The sequence below is a fragment of the Coffea arabica genome, chromosome 1e (assembly GCF_036785885.1).
Source record: "Coffea arabica cultivar ET-39 chromosome 1e, Coffea Arabica ET-39 HiFi, whole genome shotgun sequence".
NCBI lineage: Eukaryota > Viridiplantae > Streptophyta > Magnoliopsida > Gentianales > Rubiaceae > Coffea > Coffea arabica.
Window position 1 is genome coordinate 30,353,456 of NC_092311.1, and position 22,723 is coordinate 30,376,178.

Below are 22,723 nucleotides of genomic sequence, written 5' to 3' on the forward strand. Positions count from 1 at the left end.
AACTTGTCCACATAGAACAAAAATTCGTCATGCAAGAAGTATTTTTCATGCGGGTTCTTAGTATAGGATGTAAATATTTCACCAAAATCAAGACCATGTACATAAAGCTTGTTGATTATTTCAAAATCAAGCAACTTAGCATCAAGAAAAATGAGCAAGGAATGTCTACGAGATAGTGCATCAGCTACCACAATCGTTTTGCCAGTTTTGTACTTAATGACATAGGAGAAAGTGTTAATGAAACTTACCCATTTGGCGTGCCGTTTGCTCAATTTCGGCTGTTCTTGAGGAACTTCAAGGATTCATGGTCGGTGTGGATCACGAACTCCCTTGGCCGGAGGTAATGTTGCCATGTCTCCAAGGCTCTTACCAATGCGTACAACTCCTTGTCATATGTAGGGTAGTTCAATGCAGCACCTCCCAGTTTCTCACTAAAATATGCATAAGGTCTCTTGTCTTGCATGAGTACAGCTCCAATCCCTACACCAGAAGCATCACATTCAATCTCAAAAGTCTTGTTAAAGTAAGGTAATGTTAAAACATGTGCATGTGTGATCTTGTCATTAAGGGTAAGGAATGCTTTTTCTTGGGTTTCTTCCCAATGGAATTTGTCATTCTTCTTGGTCACCGCGGTCAATGGTGCAGCAATGGTGTTGAAGTCTTTGAGAAAATGCCAGTAGAAGCCAATCAATCCGTGAAAACTTCGTATCTCAGCAACGGACTTTGGTGTTGGCCATTGTCTGCTGGCCTCAATTTTGAATTCGTCTACTTTGATACCCTGTGAACTCACAACATAGTTTAGAAACACAAGTTCATTAGTACAGAAAGTGCACTTCTTGACATTAGCATAGAGACTTGCCTTTCGAAGTGTCTCAAGTACCAATCTAAGATGCTCCATATGCTCATGCATGTTTCGACTATATATCAAGATATCGTCAAAGTAAACAATGATAAATTTCCCTATAAATTGCCTTAAAACATGGTTCATCAATCTCATGAAAGTACTAGGGACATTAGTCAACCCAAAAGGCTTGACTAACCACTCATAAAGTCCATGTTTTGTTTTGAAAACTGTTTTTCACTCATCTCCCTTTTTCATCCTAATTTGATGATAGCCACTTCTCAAATCAATTTTAGTAAAAATGACAGCATCATCAAGTTCATCAAGCATATCATCTAATCTAGGAATGGGATGATGGTATTTAACAGTTATAGCATTAACGGCTCTACAGTCAGTGCATATGCGCCAAGTACCATTCTTTTTTGAAAAAAGTATAACAGGCACAACACAAGGACTCAAACTTTCTTTTACCTAACCCTTACTTAGCAGGCCATCAACTTTCCTTTGGAACTCCTTAGTTTCTTCGGGACCCATGCGGTAGGCGAGTTTGTTGGGTAATGGTGCTCCAAGAATGAGGTCGATTTGGTGCTCGATCCCTCAAATGGGTGGTAAGCCATCACGGATCTCATCAGGGAACATGTCATTGAATTCCTGCAACAGTGCAACCACACTCGAAGGCAATGCCTTATCGAACTCATCAACATTCAAAAGGACATGTTTGCAGATCATGAGTAACACAGGCTGATCAGAATATACAATCTTTCTAATATCCTTAGCCTTGATTATCATGTTTTGCTTTCCAGTGTTGAATTTAATTAATGCATGATCATGTGGGACACTAGGGGTACCGACTTGAGCCTTGGCCAAATGCTCACTTGTTGAAGTGGAGCAATTCCCAGATTCGGCCGTCCTTTGTTTCCTCTTTTGACGATTTAAGTCACACTCCCTTTGCAACTTAAATTGGTCCTCATATACTTGTGCAGGTGTGAGAGGTGTCAGGACCATGCGTTTACCATTGTGCAATAGAATGTACTTATTGGATCTACCATCAAATGTAACATGCTTATCAAATTGCCAAGGTTTCCTAAAATGACATGAGTAGCATGCATAGGGACAACATCGCACACAACTACATCAATGTAATTGCTAATTGAAAAAGGAAGGCGTACCTGTTTGTAGACACACACCTCTCCATCCTCACTTAGCCATTGTAATTGGTACGGGTGTGGATGTTTAGTCGTAAGAAGTCCCAAACTTTTCACTATTAGCAAGCTTGCCACGTTGGTGCAACTTCCTCCATTAATGATGAGACTGCATACTTTGTCACTTACTTTACATCGAGTATAAAATAAGTTTTTCCTTTGTAAATGCTCATCCTCCTTGACTCAGGCGGTTAGCACTCGTCGTACCACCAAACAACCAATTTCTCCTTGAGTAGGAGAGCACTCTTCCTCGATCGAGTCATTCTCCAAACAATCATCTTTGGTCAAGCCGGGCATCTCCTCACAATCATCGTCATCGGATACGATTTCTTCGTTGTGAGTTACTAATATGATCATTTGATTTGGACATTGGGATTGGATATGTCCAAATCCTTGGCATTTGAAGCATTTGATATCTCTACTCCTAGGCTTAGGAGCCTCTTGAGTGGTCTTAGAAGTGGACCTAGATGCATCAAGAAATTTGTTAGGGGTAGAATGAAAATTTCGGCTAGGGACCTTATCTTGTGTTCGGCCAGTGGTAAATGGTGTAGCCGAATGTCCAGTTTCATGTGATGTCCTCCGCGGTTGACTTCCCTTCCACGCATTCGGATTTAGGGGTTGATAGCTTCGGCCACCCCTCCTCAACTTCTTACCCCTTTCGACCTTAATAGCTAACTCAAGAAAGTCACTCATATCTAAGTAGTGTTGAAGTTCCAAAGCTTCTTGAAGGTCAGGGTTTAGACTTCTAAGAAACCTCGCTATTGTGGCCTCACTTTCTTCTTGGATATTAGCCCTCATCATGGCTATCTCGATCTCCTTGTAATAGTCCTCCACACTCATGTTGTTTTGAGTGAGGGTTTGTAGCTTTGAATGGAGATCACGGTTATAGTAGCTTGGAACAAACCACTTACGCATCATGGCCTTGAGTTCACGCCATGTTCGGACTCGCGGTTCATATTCCTCCTCCTACTAGTCTGTACTTGATCCCACCACACGAGTGCATAGTCGGTGAACTCAACAGTGACAACTTTCACTTTTTGTTCCTCGCTATAGTCATGGTAATTGAAAACCATCTCAATGCGGCCTTCCCATTCCAGGTAAGCCTCAGGGTCACTTTTCCCTTGAAAAGTAGGAACTTGGATTTTAAGTCCCTTAAGCTCGTTGTTAGAAGTGTCCCTTTTAGGCCTCTCGACTTTTTCCTCGTCCTCACTAGCCGAGTAATCTGCATAATTTGCCCCTTTGGTGCTATGGTTACTTCGGTTATGAGATCTAGACCGAGAGCCTCTCGTGAGACTCTTGGAGAGTTCATCAAAGTGGTTGTGCAATTCCTCCATTGATTGATGACTAATCCGCTTGAGTTCGGATTTCATAGCATTGAACATGAAGGTGTAGTCGGAGGTTGGATTAGCTTGCTCCATGTCTCTTGTTTTGCCCTGCAAAAGGTTAGTGGCAAGAAAATAATGCAAATATAACCTCACTTTACTCCCTTAGTATGTCATTCACTCTCGTATTTTCACTCCAAAGCACTCTAAATATCTTACCAAAAGTTCTTACCTGGCTAGCTCGGATTAGTTGAGAAATGCCGCACAACAATCCAAAAATTGTTCCCCAAACTTTCCACAAGAGTAACCAAGAAGTGAGACACAATTTGGAAGCAAATGGGATGCAGAAGTGTATGGAAGGTGGCGGACAGATTTGGAAAGGGCAGCTAGTGTGAAAAAGGAAATGCACAAAAACCCTAGTTTCCTAATTTGGAACGACTTATGCAAGTGGGATTAGGAGAGTTATCCAAGCTGTCCACTTAGTTTCCTAATGAATTTGGAAACAAGTTAATTTTTGGAAACCTTTAGAAAACCCTTTTCTTCTTGAAACAACTTTTAGGAACTTCCAAATTCTATTCCAATAAGGAGTTCATAAATCAGATTTTGTTTATTTTCCCAAAACACTTCACTCAAGTCGGTTGGAAGGTTGGCTATTAAAGCCCCTCCTACGCGAGCCTTCACTTGCAAACACACAAGACCAAGCTCGGATTTTCTGGCCAAGTACCCAAGGCAGTTTTGGTTTTCGCTCAAGACAATGGAATCTCAACAAGGTGGTGCACACAACCCTCCTCAGGCTCCCCCTCAATGGGTTACCCAAGATGTTCCCAAGAAGGAAGTAAGAACTCCAAGACAACCCTTCACCAATGCTCGGGAATACAAGAAGATGTTCACTAGGCGGAAGAGACAAGTTTCCAAGAATCAAGATGTTCAAGAGCTCCAAGAAGTAGTAGATCAAAACTTTTGGATCTTTTTTCTTTGTTTTTATTCTCTTTTGGCTTGGAAACAAGATGTAACCGCGACTGATTTGGGCAATAAACTTCAAGTTTTCTTTTCGTTTCTGTTTTTTTTTTACTTATACGAACAACACAACACAAACTTGGCCGAATGCATTAATTTCTAGGTTTGGTTTGGCCAATCATGCACACAAGAAACTACCAAGAACTTCAAAATCTTTCAAAAACTTTCAAGGAAGTTATCAAGAACTTCAAGAATTTCAAGATTGTGATCAAGAAATTCAAGAACCTCAAGATTCTCGTAGGTTCTCTCAAGATTCACAAATACCAACAAGGTTCACCAAAATTCAGTTTTGAAAACCAAGTATACAAGTCAGATAACTCAAGAACAAGGGTGGACAGATTTGAGACGTGACAATAAGCAACTTCGGACAGAAATTGAATGCCAAAAAGGATGGAACACTACATGATGCACTTGGACAGACTTGTAACAATGAGGAAGTGATTAACGACGCAATGCACAACAACACACAACGAACAGAATTTCTGGATAGATTGCGACTCAAGAACAAAGCAACGTTAGACGAGACAAAGAGAATAAGAACCCTAGTTGCCACCACCAATTTTTTTGTTTTTCTTGCTGGACACGACACGGCCAGCCAACACACAGAGCGGTGAATTCTAAAACAGAATTTCAGACACAAACACCATGACAAATCTGGGCAGAAACTTCGAACGACGAGGCACCATACCCGACCAGAATTTACGACTATGAAGAAACAAGGCTTCGGACAGAAAATTTTTTTTTGAACAATGCAGCGGAAAATAGAAACCCTATACGACAAAACAAAGACAAAAGCAATGGATATAACGGATTGATAGCTCAACCTAGGCTCTGAAGCCAACTGATACGCTCCTCGGTCAATTCGTTCCGAGACACGTAGCACCTCAACCTAGACTCTGAAGCCAACTGATACGCTCCTCGGTCAACTCGTTCTGAGACACGTAGCACGTTTGCTCGAGGATCTAGATGGTTGTTCAATTCACTTTGTTTGCGGAACCTAGCACCAAGAGGGATGACACGACTTGATTCCAGGCGATAGAACGGCGACTCCAATTGAGGTGGTTACTCAAATAGATAGGCCGGATGAACAATCAAGGAAAATACGTGAGATTGTTCAAAGAACCCTTGCCAAGCAAGTAAGGAAGTAACTCTTGAAATTGCAAGAGAAACAATGTAAAGTTTATTGTCAAAATTTGTAACCCTTCATTTGTACAAAGCGAGCCTTTTTATAGGCTAGTGATCCTAGGGTAAATCCGTTTGGACTAAGGTCTCAAAGGCAGCTACTCTTCCTAATCTAGGACAAGCATTCGGCCACACTTATGCAAGAGGGCCGACTTATTTAGCAAACCGAGACTACTAAACGGAAAAAAAATAAACTAAGTAACTCCTAATCAACTAGGACCAACTATCAAGTCAACATGAGGGTCCTACGGCCTTGCGAATCCATCACTTGAGTCTTCATGGGCTCGGATCATTGTGTAGACCACTTGGTTAGCAACTTCCAAGCCTTCAATATTCTTATGGACCCTTTGTTGGTCTTGCACATTTCGAACAAGGGCTTGAAGAGACCCCTTGAAGTGCTTGGCCCGTGCACGTGTAACTGGGTCCAATGGAACTTGCACTTGTTCATCTCCATCTCTATTCGTGCACACATCACCCCAACTCTCTCCACCCAGTTTTCTGTCAATTGCTACCTTCAGCAGGATGCTTACTCTCTTCCCTCAGTTTTGTTTTGTGCTGCTAATTCAAAATTTTAACTTGATTTTCAAAATTTCAACTCTTTCGTTTGGCCGTCTGATCCCGTTTAGGCTAAACATTTTTTTTAATAGCGTCATTTTTTACCCCTACTTAAGGCTTCCTAACGGGGATCATTTCTCGCCTCACATTTGTGCTTGTGAGTAGACCGTTCAGGAGCGGTCGGTCTGATGACCGCTCCTACCCCGTATCCCTTTAGTAGATACCACTGACATTTCAAAGATAGTTCAAAAATTATTTGAATTGTTAGATGGTATTATGGAAATAATTGGAGAGGATAATGTTGTGTAGGTCATCACTAATAATGCTTCCAATTATAAGGTAGTTGAAAAAATGTTGTTGAAAAAGAGAAAAAGAATGTTTTGGACCCCTTGTGCTGCTCATTGCATTAACCTCATGTTAGAAGATTTTCAAAAATTTGATTCTCTCAATAAAGTCACTATAGAAAAAGCGAAATCAGTGGTTACATATATTTACTTATGGAGTACATTTATTGACTGGATGAAACAATTCACAAATGGTTAGAAGTTGATTAGACTTGGAGTTACTTGCTTTGTTATTTCATACTTGACCATGAGACATCCAAGTTAGTTCAAAGGTAGCTCGTTTATATTTTTTCTCTTCGGATTAGTGGAAGGCAAGTGTGTATATGCTAGGAGAAAAAAGGGGGAAAATTGAAAGCATCACTATTTATAATCAACAATTCTAGCCAAATGTTGAGCTATGTTTAAAGATAGTTTCACCTCTCATCAAAGAATTGAGGATGGTGGATTCTAATGGGAAACCTACCATATGCTTTCCCTATAAAGCTATTGATCAGGTAAAAGAAGAATTCAAAGAAAATGTGAACAATGTTCGAAAGAGGTAAATTTTAAATAAGCTGCCGTATTAATTATGCATTCATTTATATTTTCTACGCTGGATATTAGAATGATTTTCTTTTAGTTATTCTCATACTAAACTCATGTTTATATGGTAGATATAAACTAGCTATAGACACTAAATTTTTGTCATTTTTTGATATTTTCTTAAAATTTTATCTATTTATGGGTCATTAATTTTCATGTATTCTATCATGCATTTTTCTTATTTTTGCAGGTTTATCTAAAAAAAGAGAAAAAGAGAGAAAAAATAAAAAAAGACGAGAAAATCAAGAAAAGAAAATTCGCTCTTCAATCCTTTTTTTCCCACCTAATATACTATTACCCCAATACTACACTCCACCCCCATTACCCTCTTTTTCTTTTGGTACCAAAAAAAACATTCAATGGTCACAATCACTCCAACAACTCCACCAATTCCCCTCTCCCTCAACTCTATCTCAATTTCATCATCACACACTCACACACACAAGCCCTCTCTCTTGGATAAAAAAAAATTCTCACACAATACACCCACACACAAGAACAAGCACAACTTTCTTTCCTCCTCTTAGACTCTACACTTGCACACCAACACAAACACACACATCACTCCATTCTTTCCTTCTCTCTAGGTTCACACATGGAACAAAAAAAAAAAAGGACCCAAGGGAGTAGAGGAAGAAAGTTGTTGCTACAGGAGCCATTGCCACCATTGAGCTCATCCAACTCACCAAGAAAGGATTGTAAAATTTTCAACTCTCTTGTCAATTTCTAATAGAAATGGCATGCATCATGTAGTTTTCTTTTCACTTGATACTTATGCATATTTGGATGAAGCTTGAAGCCTGATAAATGAGTGTCTGGGTTGTTTTCTTTGATTCATGTCTCATGATGTTAAGGGTGAGGTTTGGTGGGATCATCAGCCATACAAGAATGATTTGGGGAAGAATCAGAGAAAAAAAAGCGAGAGAGAAAATTCTCTGGAAAAATAAGAGAAAACAGGGCTGATGAACCAGCCCTATTCAAGCCTGAATATCTCTGTTGAAGGTTTCTAAGGAAAACCACTCTAAAGCTGTTCAAATTCTTGTTCAAATCACCCATTTCTCAGCTCTTGAAATTCGAAATTCTTCATCCCAACAGAGAGGAATTCCACGAATCTTGAATTTCGGCAATCCACCACTATCTAGTTCAACTTAAAACTTTTAGAGGAGTTGTAGATAACCTTGACTATTCAACTCTTTTCATTTTATATCATAGTTGACTAATTTCTTAGAATTTTCTCCCATTCTTGGTTGACAATAGTGATTTTTTTTGGGGGATGTTTTGCCCTGAAATTTTACATGCGTCTTGTCATTTTAAGCTTGTAAAGATGTAGAACAAGAGTTTTCTGCAATTTGTTTGTTGAGTTATGTGAAGTAGTAGGAGGTTGAACTATGGGTTGTTCTTAAACTATTTCTTGTTTTGTGCAAGATATGATGATTTTGGGTTACTTTTGATGTTATAAGCATTTATAGAATGATGACACGTGTTGATTTATGTAAAGATTTGGGCTGTGAGGCCACAAGAAAAATTAACAAATGATAGCAAAGAATTTGGAATCAACAAAAAAATTGGGGTAGAAAAAAAGAAACTGCAAAGTTCAGGGACTAAGAGTGCGTTTGATAAAACTGAAGTCTAAAAATTGAAGTTTGAAACCTGAAATCTGAAATATGAATCCATTAAATTATTGAATTGTTAAATATTAAATCTAATATATTTGAATGTATATCACATTCAGTGATAAAGTGAATAGTTTATTACTTAATTTTAAGAGCAAGTTTTGTCTAGAAAATTTAGTACCACTTAATTAATTCAGATGTTTAATTTTAGATTGTTAAATAGTCGAATATATTAAAATTTGAATCCATTAACTTTAAATGGTGATTGAATTATTAAACAGGACCTAAGTGTTAACAAATTTGTTATCTTTGCTTTCTTCTCAATCTTTACACTTCGAGTTTGCGTGTATTAATATTTTTTTTTCGATATGATAGATTATCCTACATTAGGAGGAGGGAGAGGACCTTAAAAGGTCCAAAGATAACTTGGAAGGGACTGAACCACCACCAAACCAGATCATCGCTACTTCAATTTTCGCTCTTTTTTCTTTCACAATGGCACCAACTATGGTGGCTAACATCAATTTTCTGCGATTAACACGAACTAGAGGATCCTTAATTCACACTACCACAAAATAAAATGAACTTTTATCCATAGCTAGTATTCTACATGAGTTCTATTCTGGCAAAGCTAATATACTAAATTTCCCATCGCAGAGAACACTAGTGCCAGATTAACTAGCGGATTGTGATACATTTAGCAGTACAATATTATCAATTATTTCCTGACTTTCATTGTTTAAGATTCATGAGAAATTTACCTCCAGTTCAATCCTTTTCCAATTTACCCACTATCCAGAGTTAACAGATTCAGAAGTAGAACTCAGCCACCAAAAATAAAAAATAAATTAAAGAAAGCCATTCATGTCCAATTAACAAATGGCATCAAGGGTGGAATCGCATTGATTTTAGGTGGACTTCCTAAAAGCAATTCGTACCAAAAAATTCTGTTGATAACAATTCCATACATAATTTATAAAGTCGTTAGCCTGATATTACAAGGAATGCTGCTCCTTGATTTTATAAATTCTCGTCCAACATATAATTACGCACTAAAATCTACTCATCATTGCTATATCCTTGAATTTGCAGCAGGAAACACAAAAGGATATTTCCTGTTCAAATTTTCAGTATAGCAAAAAAGACGAGTACTTTATTGTTTCATATGTAGATTCTAAATCTCTGTGGAAGCATGTAACGCCAGTCAGAGAGGCTTGGTACATATAGGGGTTTGGAAAACATATTTTCAATAGGCACTGCTACCAACTCTCGATGTTCCTCATCATGTTTCGGGCGATATTCAAAGTGCAGCAGAAGAGTCCAAAAAGTTCTTCTCCTTCAAGCTTTCAACTGTTTCCTTGATGCTTTGCTCAAGGGGAATGAATTCAAGACCTAAGCTTTTTGCCTTCTCCTTGGAAACCTGGTACGTTGGCACAAATGGCTTGTCATCAGCGCACCTACAAAGGTTATTCACCAAAAAACATCAAAGGCTTGATAAAAATAATAAATAGTGTTGAATTGGGGCAATAGTCAAGTAAAAGTTCGCTCATAGAAGTGATGTTTTTGACTTCCTCATCAGTCTTTGATGAGCCAAATTAAATGAACAGCAGGTGATGGACAGGAAAATTCATTGCCATTAGTACAGAATATGTACTGCTGTAAGCATAATGCTTGAATAAAGGTTAATGATACTCACACACCCTTTTTAGCTTGCACACCCCTTCTACATTCTTTAGGCTATATTAAAAGGCATAGTAGCCAAAATACATAGTAGGGGATGCACAAGATGTTAAAAAGGGTGCGTGAATCTCATTAACCTTAAAGGAATTACTACAAGGCATGACATCTTCATGTACAAATCATATGAAGAATGTTTATCCACTCAATGCAACATCAAGTAAAGCACTAAAGGAATAAAATGCAGTAAAATTTTGCTCAACTTCACATATTATGTATATATCTCACCATTTAGACATGATTCCAAGTAAGGTACGGTCACAAGGGTAAAAAATCTGATTGCAATGAAGAAAGGTCAAAACTTGCACATCAACAATTTAAACTGACCATCCATCATGTCATTTGCCACCTCAAAAATTTCCCTGATGTTCAATAACACATCTATCTGCTATCCTACCAAATCAAGTTGCCAGGCATAGACGCTTTTCTTGGTTCAACAATTAGTAGAAAACCAGTATACTAGCTTAGTGCATATGCAGATTGGTGTTCAAGGAATTCTGAATATTTGTGAATAACTAATGCATGCTCTTACCACGAGTGGGCAAAAACTATAATGATGTCATGGTAGTCATGTACACATTATCAATTCACAGGACTTCTAGTAAGAATCTATCTAGACTAGAAGTCTTCATGAAAGGCAAAGTATTGAGCTGATTTCATTGTATTGATTTGGGAATGAATATGCACATTTAAGACAGAAAAGCCACAAGTTTGGGGAGAAGATCGCGCCAATAAAGAACAGGTCTCAGGAGTTAAGCAAGAGGAAATTTTAGAATGCAACCTACATCAGAGTAGGTTATCAAACAGCCAATTGCAAGTTAAATGAAAATTCCAACATGATCATGTGACCTGATATGCTCAATCCAAAAGATTTTCTAATATCTGAAAGACATATCCATAGAGTGAAGGTTCCAAGAACTAAACCAGAAATACGAGGATTAGATTTCTTAGTTGAAGTACTTAATAAATTGACTATCTAGTTACTGTTAACTTTCCTGAACGTTCTGAAACTGAATTCGATTTCAAATAGTAAAAGCTTCAAAAACTTGTCAATTCAACAAACAGAACCCTTGACAAGAACTTCCAAAACACAATTGGCGGTAAGTTCATGTATTTAAGATTTTACGAAACACTGAACTTATCCAGATAATGCAAACAATGTTAATTGAAATAATTATCCACGGAAAAAGTTTCCTAAAATATATTCTGCCATTAGTTGCAGACACTTGATGTATCACAGTTAGGAGTCCCAAACATGATTTATGCAAGGGGCCAAATCATGAAAGGCATAATAGATCCTGACAGAAAAATCTGAGACGCACATGGACATGCATGAAAATTTCAAATATAATCCTATGTCACAAATGTAAATCTCTAAATGCACAGTCAAATCTAAATTACAGAGCTTGAACTTACTTTTCTAGAAGTTTTGAGGAAGGATAAATTTCACGCAAGATCTTCACAACTTCACAGTAGTGTACCACTCTTTCGACCAGGCAGTATCTTCCACTAGCAGATGGATTTTCAAAAGCTAGTATATGTGCATTAGCAACATCTTTGACATCAACCCAGCCCATAGAAGAATTTGGAAATGTTTCTGCACCTGCATTCAGTATAGAAGAAAACAATCAACAAAACAGACTGATAAATTAAAAAAACTAAAGGAAGAAAGAAAATTACATGAAGTATTCAATGACAGTCAATACATGAATCAGTCTAAGATTAGAATGCACAGAATATCAATCACACAAAAGAAATGTTTCATATCACCATCTCTTCTCTCTCTACAAATGAACATAATCAAACAAAGAGAAAAATAGAAGGAAAAACATTTGCTCAAAGCATACCCATGTTTATATTGATTACTTAATATTTCATGTATTTCAATACTTGATTAAGAAAGCATCAGGAATTCTAAACAATGCAAAACATCAGTACAAGGCAATTGTAAAACATCCCTTCAAGAAAACTAGCCAATTGAAACAAACTTTTTCAAGAAACAAAAAAGAACCAAAATTTTTCAACCAGAAAAGCATCAACAAATAAAGATCAACAAAATGAGCATATACACAGACATATATCATTTTAGAAACACCTTCTGCTGCGCACAAAAACATATTAGATTCTAGTTAACCTCCAAATGACCATGACATCTACCTTGGGAAACTCAACTTCATGAGAGAAGCAGAAAGCTCATGAAAGGCTTTGCAATATAGCAAAACTCCATATCACATTAATCTTAAGTACATAAGTAGGCCACCTCAAGGGTGCTTTGGCCCTTTACATAAATTCTCAAGTTCATTTCAATTGAATCAGAGAATTAGAAGTTCTATCTTGATTAAAATTGTCCCCACACTCTCATATATATCTAAGGCACTCCTTGTAGTTAGCTAACTAGTTGCTGGTATGGTAAACTTTCACAGCATGGGATACATAAAACTCTACTAGGCCATAGAATGCTCAACCAATATTATCAAAAGTACTCCGCTACTATTAATTAATTATTATCCAGAATGTTACCATCACCTCTTTATTTTTTATGTATTTTAATTTTTTTTATTCAACTTAGACTCAAATGTAAGAAAATATGTTTTCCAGGCTGTAGATATGAGTAAGTATAGGCAGAGAAAGTAAAGATAAGTTATACGGCTAAGTTAAAAACTCAGAAAAAAAAAGAAAAGAGAAAGAAGAAGAAGAAGAACAAAAAAGTCAATTTCTATGTTCTGAGAACATCTGTATCTGCATTATTTTCACCACCATCTGCAAAGCGGCATCATTAGCACCATAAAGGTCAGCTTTAAAGCCTTTTTCCAATCCACTCACTTGCCCTTAAAAGCATAATCAAGGAATAAAAGATCAAAAGATGACCAACAGAATATCATACACATCTGTAACACCAAAAAATAAATAAGCACTGATCCAACAAAAAGAACATATACCAAGAAATTAATTGAGTTCATAATTTTATGATGTCCATACCGTTTATTAAATTCAAAATTGCAGCAGCACTGGTGTTAAGTGTTGGCTGTAACAGAGGCCCAATCACCATAGCTGGGTTTATCGTTACCATGTCTAAACCTTTCTCTTTTACAAACTTCCAGGCAGCATCCTCAGCCAATGTCTTTGAGAGAACATACCATAACTGGAAGAAAAATAATAAGAAAAAATACCGGCATAAAAAATTATGTTTAGTATGAATATTAAATTACACCAAAAGCCATGTTAACTACTTGGACTGTCTAGCTAACACTTACTTGATTATATGTCTCTATCAATTTAGGAGGCGTCATGAGCAAATTGTCTTCAAATCTCATGAAAATTTTAATTTGGGTTTCTCTGATGAGTTTGTGCAGCACAGAGAACTGGTACTATAGCCAAAGCCAAGGTGAGGCATTCAGCTGTAATCTAGTTTCCAAGTTCCATTCTATGAAACCCAGAATCCAGAAGATGAGCGCTTTCTCTCCTTTCTTACATAAATTTTGTGGAACGCTTATCGGAGTACTTCAATTGAAAAATTGTAATATTGAGCTTCTGGCATCACATAGTATTAGTTTGGCAACCATACAAGGACAGAAATTTCAGGTAGTTAATAATCTGGGACACAAGTCCTTCAACCAGGAAAAGGTTCCTTTCAACTAAAAGTTCTAAAATTTATGTAGACACTTTAGCCATGGGTTCAATGTCAACATGCATCAAGAAGCTATTTTGATACAAAGTGCATGTTGTTAGAAGTAATAAGGGTATTTAGGCCAATAAGTAAATCTGTCTCTTCCTAGGGATCTGAATGATAAGTTATCACAGCTCTTCTATTTTTGCTGTTCCCCCCTTTTCTCCCTTCTACTTCTTTCACAATTCTCTATTACTTTCCTGGTATCAGAGCTAAAGATGACAAAACAGGAGATTTACCTTGTTGGGCAAAGTAAACAATAGGAATACAGAGAAATATAGGAGAATGATTCGAAGGGTTGAACTAGACAATTATTTCATGGAAACAGGTACATTTTTTATGCTTTATACCAGTATTGACTAAAGCAGAGGCAAAATTAAGATGCTTTATACCAGCATTCATTGGTTTTTCTTTCTCTTTTTTATGACAGGCACCCTTTCCTATTGGAATTATCAAACCACCAGTAGAGATGATTGCTTTTTTATTTAAGGATGACAACTCCGGAGGAGATCCAGAAAAAATATGGGAAACATCGTCCATTTCAATCCTATTCCTGTTAGCCATCAGACAGAAAAAGCATCTGATCTGGCAAACTAAATTTGGAACACTTTTTGGGAAATGACATTTATAGTACAATCCAATAACTATAACAACAGCAAAAACTAGGCCACTAGGAAAGATAATAATAAGAATTCCACACACAAAACGAGTTCTGAACTCTCTTCCTATACAAACATGAACCTTAAGCTCCTAAGCAGTGGGACGAACACAGGGCTCTGACTGTGTGCTTGTTTCTCAATTGCATTTACATCAAAGAAGGTTCCCCCAAAAGAGGTTCCTTAAGTTAGTCAGTGTTCATAGGCAGAGAGATAGAGAGAGAGAGAGGCCATCTCAAATATCTAAAACTTCTCATTGATGATATTCAAGACATAGTGGAAGCAGCTAGAAGAGAGCAGTAAAAGTAATTTTCAATTACTTATCCATAACTAGGACGCTAAAGTAGGGCAAATGACCCTACCATAATGAGCTCAAAATCACAATGATGGAAAATCTAAACAGAATTGAATAAGGAACATGTATACAATTGGATGCTAAGGGTTATATAGATTTACTTATTTCAGGGTCTGGTTGTAAAATTTACTGCTTTAGATACTTAAAAATTTGCTATAACCCAGGGACATCTGAAAATCCTTTTTGGGTTTCCTCCAGAAATTTCACCTTTTGGCTTTTCACTAGCTCAGCCTAAGTTACGTGTCTGAGAGTTTTGATATCTTTTAGTTCATTTGTAGCTTACACGGTTCAGTTCTTCCTGTCAACAGATTTTTCTGGTTCTAGACTGCCATCATACTCTGCTCAGTTGTCAGTAAAATCTTTAATTAATAGTAGTTTATAGTGTGCCCAAGCTTAATATCATCCAATCGCCTATCCTTTGGAGGGCAGAAAGAACACCTGACATAGAACTGAAGAAATTTTCCTCCATCATTTTTGATTGGCCATGTACCTTTTACACGGTTCAAGAAAACAGCCTGCCATAACAGGTGAAATATCACCAATTACCAAATTCCTTGAAATATCCATTTTTTGCTTTCACATGTGTGCTTTGTCTCGAGACTTTTAATTCCGAGGTTTATACAAAAGTCACAGATATTAATGCATTAACTAGATGTCCAGTTAACTACACCTCCAGTTAAAATGGACAATTGCAAACATGATGAAATAATTATCCTGAAACCTTGACAAATGAATATTGTGGCATCAGCCTTAAATGTCTTAAGGTAAGAATCCATCAGATGTCATGAAAACATGGCCTTTTATCAATGGTTGTTAAAAGGTTTAAAAAGTATCTGATTTAAAGCAAATAGACTCTCCAATGCTGAAAGCGCCCTACATCTCAACTTCTCATATAACAGAAATAAAGAAACCACACAAACAGAATTGTTTTAGTTGATGCATATTTGAATATTTTCAGTGGCATTATGATGTGATACATGTAAGCCTATTTTAGTGACATGCACTTTATCTACAGAGAGTTTATGAGCATTTGCTACTCAAGTATCTTATATTCTGAGCCATATCTATAGTTTAGGCCAACAGGAAAGTAAAACAAAAGCTTATGGAACACAGTGCAATGGTGTTTGCTATACATGACAGCAGACATGCCAGTATATCAAGAGTAATTGTTTAAGGCAACGACGTCATCAACTAGCATTACGTATAATTTTGTTTTAATGCACTGAAGGGATTTACAAATAATTTGATTACCTATGCACAGAAAGAAAAGATTGCTTCAAACTAAGACTCCGGGTATTAAAGGTTCTGAATTTCAATGTCCCTCTATCCCTCTTAAATCACACCCTGCCCTGTTTTTTTTTTAAAAAAAATCTATTTTTACAATCTTTTTATTATCACTCTAATTATGAAAAACTGATTTTTATTGACATTCAAATTATAGAATTACAGGTTTTGAGACGTCCATCATTTCCCAGAAGTATTTGTAAGTCAGTTCACATGTCATGTCCTACCAAAGAAAAGCCTAATATTTCTTTTAGGCTAAATCCAAACAATACCAGTTGTTTTACTATGCCCACTTCGTCCTCAGAATTCCATCCCTGCTCGTGCCCTGTCTTAAATTCTTGGGTCCACAATAACATGACACCCACTCCCGCCCCTCTTGCTCTCCTGATTATTGTTGCCCATTTCCTTCCACCAAGTCCCGAAGTAGTAGGAATGACCCTTTGGCTTTAACGGTTCCAGCCAAGCAAGAAGCAACTACACGCCTATATTTCTTCCCACAGAAAAAGAAAAACTACAGCATTATTTCTTGATGCAGCAAATTAAATCGGAGAGCGGCAGCATTACTAAAGAAAATGGAGATTCAAAATACAGTAAACAAGAGGAACAAGAAATCTATGCGGAACTGGAACACGAGAATTAGCTTTTCAGCCAGATTGCCAGATGATGTTAGTGGGATCTTTGCAGAAAGCATCTGTGCAGTGAAGTACTCTAACAAGCCATTCACAGACGTTAGAGAGTCAATATTGGAGATGACCCAGAAGGTAAAAATTCAAACTTGGAGAGAAATGGAGGAGCTAATTTACTGTTACATTTTTCTCAACTCATCAGAGGTTCATACTGTCATCGAAGATGCTTTTCTCAGTTTGCTTTTTCTCTAGTCAAAGAACGAATAAGTCTTGTGCTTAGCTTCTTTCAACTCACTGCTTATCTTGATCTGCACCATCGTGTTACTGTAATTTCATTTTGCGTTTCCTTATCAATTCCTTTCACTGCTAAAAATTACATTATCAAACATGTAAAGTGAGATAATCAGCATTGAGAAGCCCAGTAAGTGATATCTCTCCACCAAAGGTATAAGCTAACAAAGCCTCGCCTGATATTGGCATTTCCCTACTTTGTTGATGTCTTTAAATATCCTTATAAATTACTGAAGATCTCTAGTAGAGATATTGAACAGGAGATTTGGCAGGAAGTAAGTGGAAACACTTCCTGAATAGGAAAATTGTCTAGGTATGCCTTTTTTGGGTTTTAACTCTTAACGAAGATGGTAGACTTCAAATTCTTCTAGTGCAAGAAAAAACAAGCATTATATTACATTCATAAACTGAATATGCAGACTAACATAAGCAAACCGACAGAGTCATGCAGATTATCCAGGTTAAGCATGTATTCACTTATGATATGCTTCCGAGTTCGATAATGATCAGCATAAATTCTCCTGTTTACACCAAATAAAATCATTTTTAAATGATGTAGGACATGGTTAAGATCATCCCAAGATTCTTCACCTACACTAGGAATTGGAGATTCACAGAATGGTAATCTAAAATGGTTTTTTTTTTCCACGTAAATATTTTGGTTAGGAAAGACGGTCCGAGAGCTGGAAGTACTAAATTCCTGATGCTTTAACACAAGTTTACCACAGGTAGTGCCCCTTTTGGCTTTATATTGGTACCAAAATTCCACCTGCACTCGCCAAGTCACCTTACACCCGAAAGGCATAAAGGATAGACATAACTAGCAGCAAAGACGCATGCTACACGCATAAACACAAATAACTACAGCATATACCAACCCTTTGACACCACACTTACTAAATACCCTATAGTAAATTTTGTTTTATAACAGCCTGCAGACCAAGCGTCTACAACCACCAACAAAGCAGACATCCCATTATCAAGCTTAATACCTGCCATTTTCATCCATAAGAGGAAACAAAAAAATTTTCCACAAAAACAACAAAGCTAGCTACAAGCAGAAGATAGTAATAATTTCTTTAGGTGACAAGTATTATTTGCTATCATTGATCCGTCCTTCATGCTTTGTGAAAGAAAAGAACAGATGGATGTACCAGTTTGGAGTTCTCATTTCTTGTTTCTGCAGATGGAGCACATCTCTCATGTTTTCAGTCAATGCATTTTGAGCAATCTCAGAAGCTTGTCTACAGAATTTTGATTGATTCAGCTTGAGGCAAAACTCCAGCCGATTCTGAAATGCAGCCAATTCTTGAAAATGGAAATCCAAGATTAACAAAATCAAAACCTTGATGAATGCATTTCTGAGGAAGTGGTCTACCTTCCAGAAACCTGTTGGCCATGCATTCCATGCTTTCTTGGGTTTTACATCCATCAACTCATAATTTCATATTAACATCAGAGTATCAAGGCTTCCCACCATGAATTAAAGCAAAAATGATTAAGAAACAATAGTAAAGAATGTTAACTCCAGGTCACTAAATGCAATGGCAGCCATAACGGTAGTCAGCTGCATTTACTTTGCATATTTGACATTATCTGAAACTTCATAAAGCTAAATGAGCAACCCTCACAGATTGACAAGATTGCCTGCTCGGATTAATCATGTCAGAAAACATAACCTACTCAATATTCACAAATTGTATGTCCCTTCCTGATCAGAGTGTTAATATCCAAACTCCCAGCATAACAAACCTCAGATGTCCTCAAAATTGATATTTTGAATCCTAGCAGCCAGCAATTTTAAATTTAGTATTGAGCTTCTGAGGGCATCTAATGAATGAAGAACTCAGTCCCAAGCTTCTTTCTAGAAAAGCTAATGTCTTTATACCAAGATTTTGTACTTCATACTCAACTACAACTGGCTATCTTCCTCGGTATTGAGCTTCTGCTGGTGTCTGATGATTAAAGGCCTTAGTCCCAGTCTTCTTTGTGGAAAAAGTAACTTCAATAAACCAAGATTTTCTACTTCATATCCAACTACAACCGGGAATTTTCTTGAGTCCATTCTCCCTAATTTTGAGCCTCAAAAGTGAAACATCCAACCACTTATTTGCAGCAGCATAGATGTCTGATAACAACACATAATTCCCAGCATTTAAGGGCTCAAGCTCAATTAGTCTACATGCTACCTCCTCCCCCAATTCAAGGTCACAATGAAGCTTGCAAGCGCCAAGAAGTGCACCCCAAGCACCAGCATGGGGCTTTACGGGCATTGACTTAAGAATGTCGTAAGCATCTTTAAGCTTTCCTGATCGACCAAGAAGGTCAATGAGGCATGCATACTGATCCGGAGAAGGCTCAAGAGAGAATTCATTAACCATAGAGTCAAAATAATGGCAACCTTCCTTAATGAGACCAGTATGACTGCAAGCTGTTAGAGTTACCGTAAAGGCTGTAGTATCAGGCACAAGTCATTCCTTTAGCATCCTTTCAAACAGTGCCACAGCCTGTGGACCACTCCCATGAATGGATAGGCCCTGTATCATTGAGCAGTATGAGATCACATCATGCGTAGGCATTTGCTCAAACAAGGTTGATGCTCTGTCCATGTTCCCACACTTGGCATTCATATCTATGAGAGCTGCAGCAACTTGAACACGCTTGAGATCAAATGAGCTTTGATGCATATAAGAATCAATCATTTTTGCCAATTCCAAACAACCCAATTGGGAACAAGCAGACATCAAGCTCACCATAGCGAACTCATCCGGTTTGACGCTCCTACACTGCATCCTGTAAAACATCTGTATCGCCTCGCTGGGCTGTCCATTCTGGGCATACCTGGATATCAAGGCAGACCAGGATACAATATCTTTTTCATCTGATTGCTCGAATAACATCCTTGCAGACACCATGTCACCGGCCTTGGCATACCCATTAATCATAGTGGTATAGGAAATAGCATTCTTCTCGGGCATCTCATTAAATAATTCCCTAGCACTCCTCAAATCACTGAATCTAACAAAGCCACTAATCATCGCATTCCAGGATGCTAAATTCCTATTAGTCATTTCATCAAACAAGTTCTTCGCCTCCAATGCCTCTCAGACATTCAGATAGCCAACAAGCATAGCCGTCCAAGAGACTTCGTTTCTAATGGGCATAATATCAAACATCTTCCGGGAGCACTCGATCTCCTTGCACTTGCCATAGAAGTCAACTAAGCTGGAACCCACGTACACATCAGTTTCAATACCACACCTTACTATTGACCCGTGGAGAACCCGCCCTTCCCTCAATGCCAAAACATTAGCACACTTGTTGATCAACGGCGGGAAAGTATACTCATCCGGGCTTGCATTCGTAGACTTTTTCATCCGATTGAAAAGCAAAAATGAATTGACCAAAGAGGAATGTCTACAGTAGCCCTTGAGCAGGGTGTTCCAGAGATAAATATTAGGCTGAATGGCACGTTCGAAGATAGCGGTAGGGTAGGAGAGGTCAGAAGAGAGAGCGATGCAGAGGGACAGAAATTGGGTAATCAAAAAGGGATCCTGCTCGCAGCCCTTGTGGATGATGTGAGGGTGGACTTGCTCCAGGCTTCGGATGGTCTTGCACCGTTTTAAAAGTGATAAGATTGATGCCGTATAAGCAGATGATAATGTTGATGGTAAGGGGTCGAGACAAGCGGATGAGTATCGGCGGATCAAATTCATATGAGCATCGGTTGTGACTTTGTGAGTCATAGTGGCGGAACAGCCGGGCAGACAGTGCTGGAGCTACAGTGTCAGGATCCTGATGGACCAGTTTTGGAATTGGGAAGGAAATTAGAAAAGTAGAAGAAGAAGATTCAGAGAATTGCAATGTTTTAAAACCCGGACCGTCAATTGAACCGGTGAAGTGAAAGGGTCGAGGTTCAACCGGTCGGACCGGTATATATATATATATATATATATAGACACACACCTATGCACAAAACAAGATATAAATGCTAAACCACAATTAACATAAGAGCAATATCCAACAATTAACACACACAATTAACATAGTTATCAAACTTAAGACTATTCGTTTGTGGTTTTTACTCCTGCAATGCAACCGAAGTAAATATCTTCTGTTTGTGGTTTTGTTCTTGATAATCTACACACGTATTGAAAATACTCCTATTTACTTGTTTGTCCTTGAAAGAATTTTTGACAATTTTCTCAAAGATAAGCTAAAAAAGAAAGCAAATAGCCATCTGTCCCATGTTTCTTTGGTTTAAGACTTGCATCCGTTTTTGGGTTTGTTGGCTTCAAATGACATCAGAAAAAGGATACCCCTTTTTGAAAAAAAAAATTGCAGGCCATACTCAATGCTGTATGTTGTTGATGTGCAATGAGGCACCATGAACTTAACCAACCTTAATGCTGAAGTTTATTTTCATGACCAACCTTAATGCTGAAGTTTATTTTCATCTGTCATGTTAATGAAGGCAGGACAGCTATTGATCTAATATTAGAAGGAGAAAAGGGAACTCTACACTTGTTTGCACCACCAAAAAACAAATAGAAGTTGAAGTTCAGATGGCTCATAATAGTTCAGTAGCAAAATGGTACTTGAATTCATTTATAATCCTAAATTTCAAGACGAGTCATAATTCCAATCAGGTCAAGCGGAGTTAAACATATGACAGGCAAAATAACTACTTCATACTTTATTCATCAAGAATCAGCACAACACATCAGAATGTATCATTTTAGGAATTCCAAAATAGGGCGTTGCGTGGATATATGAGCTTGGAAAAACCAACAATATGTTTATTCAGTAAGAATTGTCAGCCTAATATGGTCCTATTCTCTGCACAATAAAGGAAAACTAAGTGAGCAGAGTTGCAGAGAGTGTAACGACCCCACCTCCCCCTAAGGCGAACCAAAGGGTTTAGCGGACCGCCTGCCCAGCTCTCGCCGGGACTCACTCACTTACTACATTTCTCAAGTAAATTACAAGGTACAACTCAAATAATACATCCAATTCTCCAAAATTACATATCATAAGCGAAGCGGAAACTAGTTCTAAGCGTAAAATATAGATTTACATCCGATTCAATTCCAAATATTTATACAAGCCCAAAAGTACACAAACCAAAACTAAAACTAAACTATACAAGATGTACGCTATCCAGCCACACAAAGATCCAAAAACAAGTTCTTCCTTTACTTCGATCCCTGTGGGGAGAAGAAGATAATAGGGGGTGAGCTAGAAGCTCAGCGAGTGACCAGTAAAATCAACAGCCAAGTATATTTCACAATAAAGCATTGATATGATGTCATGATGCAGTAATCAAATGTTCATTTATTGCTCATGTGAGCTAGTGAAGTTCTTGTACTTAAATATCCAATGCTCGTTTAGATCAGGTAACCATGAAACAGAAGTAAGGAGCCATCGGCTCCAAAGAATGTGTAAACAA

General features: G+C 37.7%; 1 protein-coding gene and 1 pseudogene across 1 annotated transcript; both read right to left on the reverse strand.

Annotated features, from left to right (window-relative positions):
- Positions 1–9,653: 9,653 nt before the first annotated feature.
- LOC140009164 (cinnamoyl-CoA reductase CAD2-like) lies at positions 9,654–13,551 on the reverse strand. The gene is made up of 3 exons (XM_072054066.1): positions 13,375–13,551; positions 11,812–11,998; positions 9,654–10,115 (listed from the first exon to the last, which is right to left on the reverse strand). The coding sequence occupies exons 1-3, from the start codon at positions 13,463–13,465 to the stop codon at positions 9,959–9,961; spliced, it is 435 nt and encodes a 144-aa protein (XP_071910167.1). The 5' UTR covers positions 13,466–13,551; the 3' UTR covers positions 9,654–9,958.
- Positions 13,552–19,301: 5,750 nt separating this feature from the next.
- On the reverse strand, positions 19,302–21,067 carry LOC113689036 (putative pentatricopeptide repeat-containing protein At5g37570; annotated as a pseudogene).
- Between the last annotated feature and the right edge of the window lie 1,656 nt (positions 21,068–22,723).

Excerpts from the sequence above, each read along its gene's own strand:
- LOC140009164 (XM_072054066.1), bottom strand. The coding sequence starts at position 13,465 with ATGGTAACGATAAACCCAGCTATGGTGATTGGGCCTCTGTTACAGCCA. Across the intron at positions 11,999-13,374 it reads AATTTTGAATTTAATAAACG|GTGCAGAAACATTTCCAAAT; the intron begins GTATGGACATCA and ends TACTGAATGCAG. Across the intron at positions 10,116-11,811 it reads TCCTCAAAACTTCTAGAAAA|GTGCGCTGATGACAAGCCAT; the intron begins GTAAGTTCAAGC and ends TAACCTTTGTAG.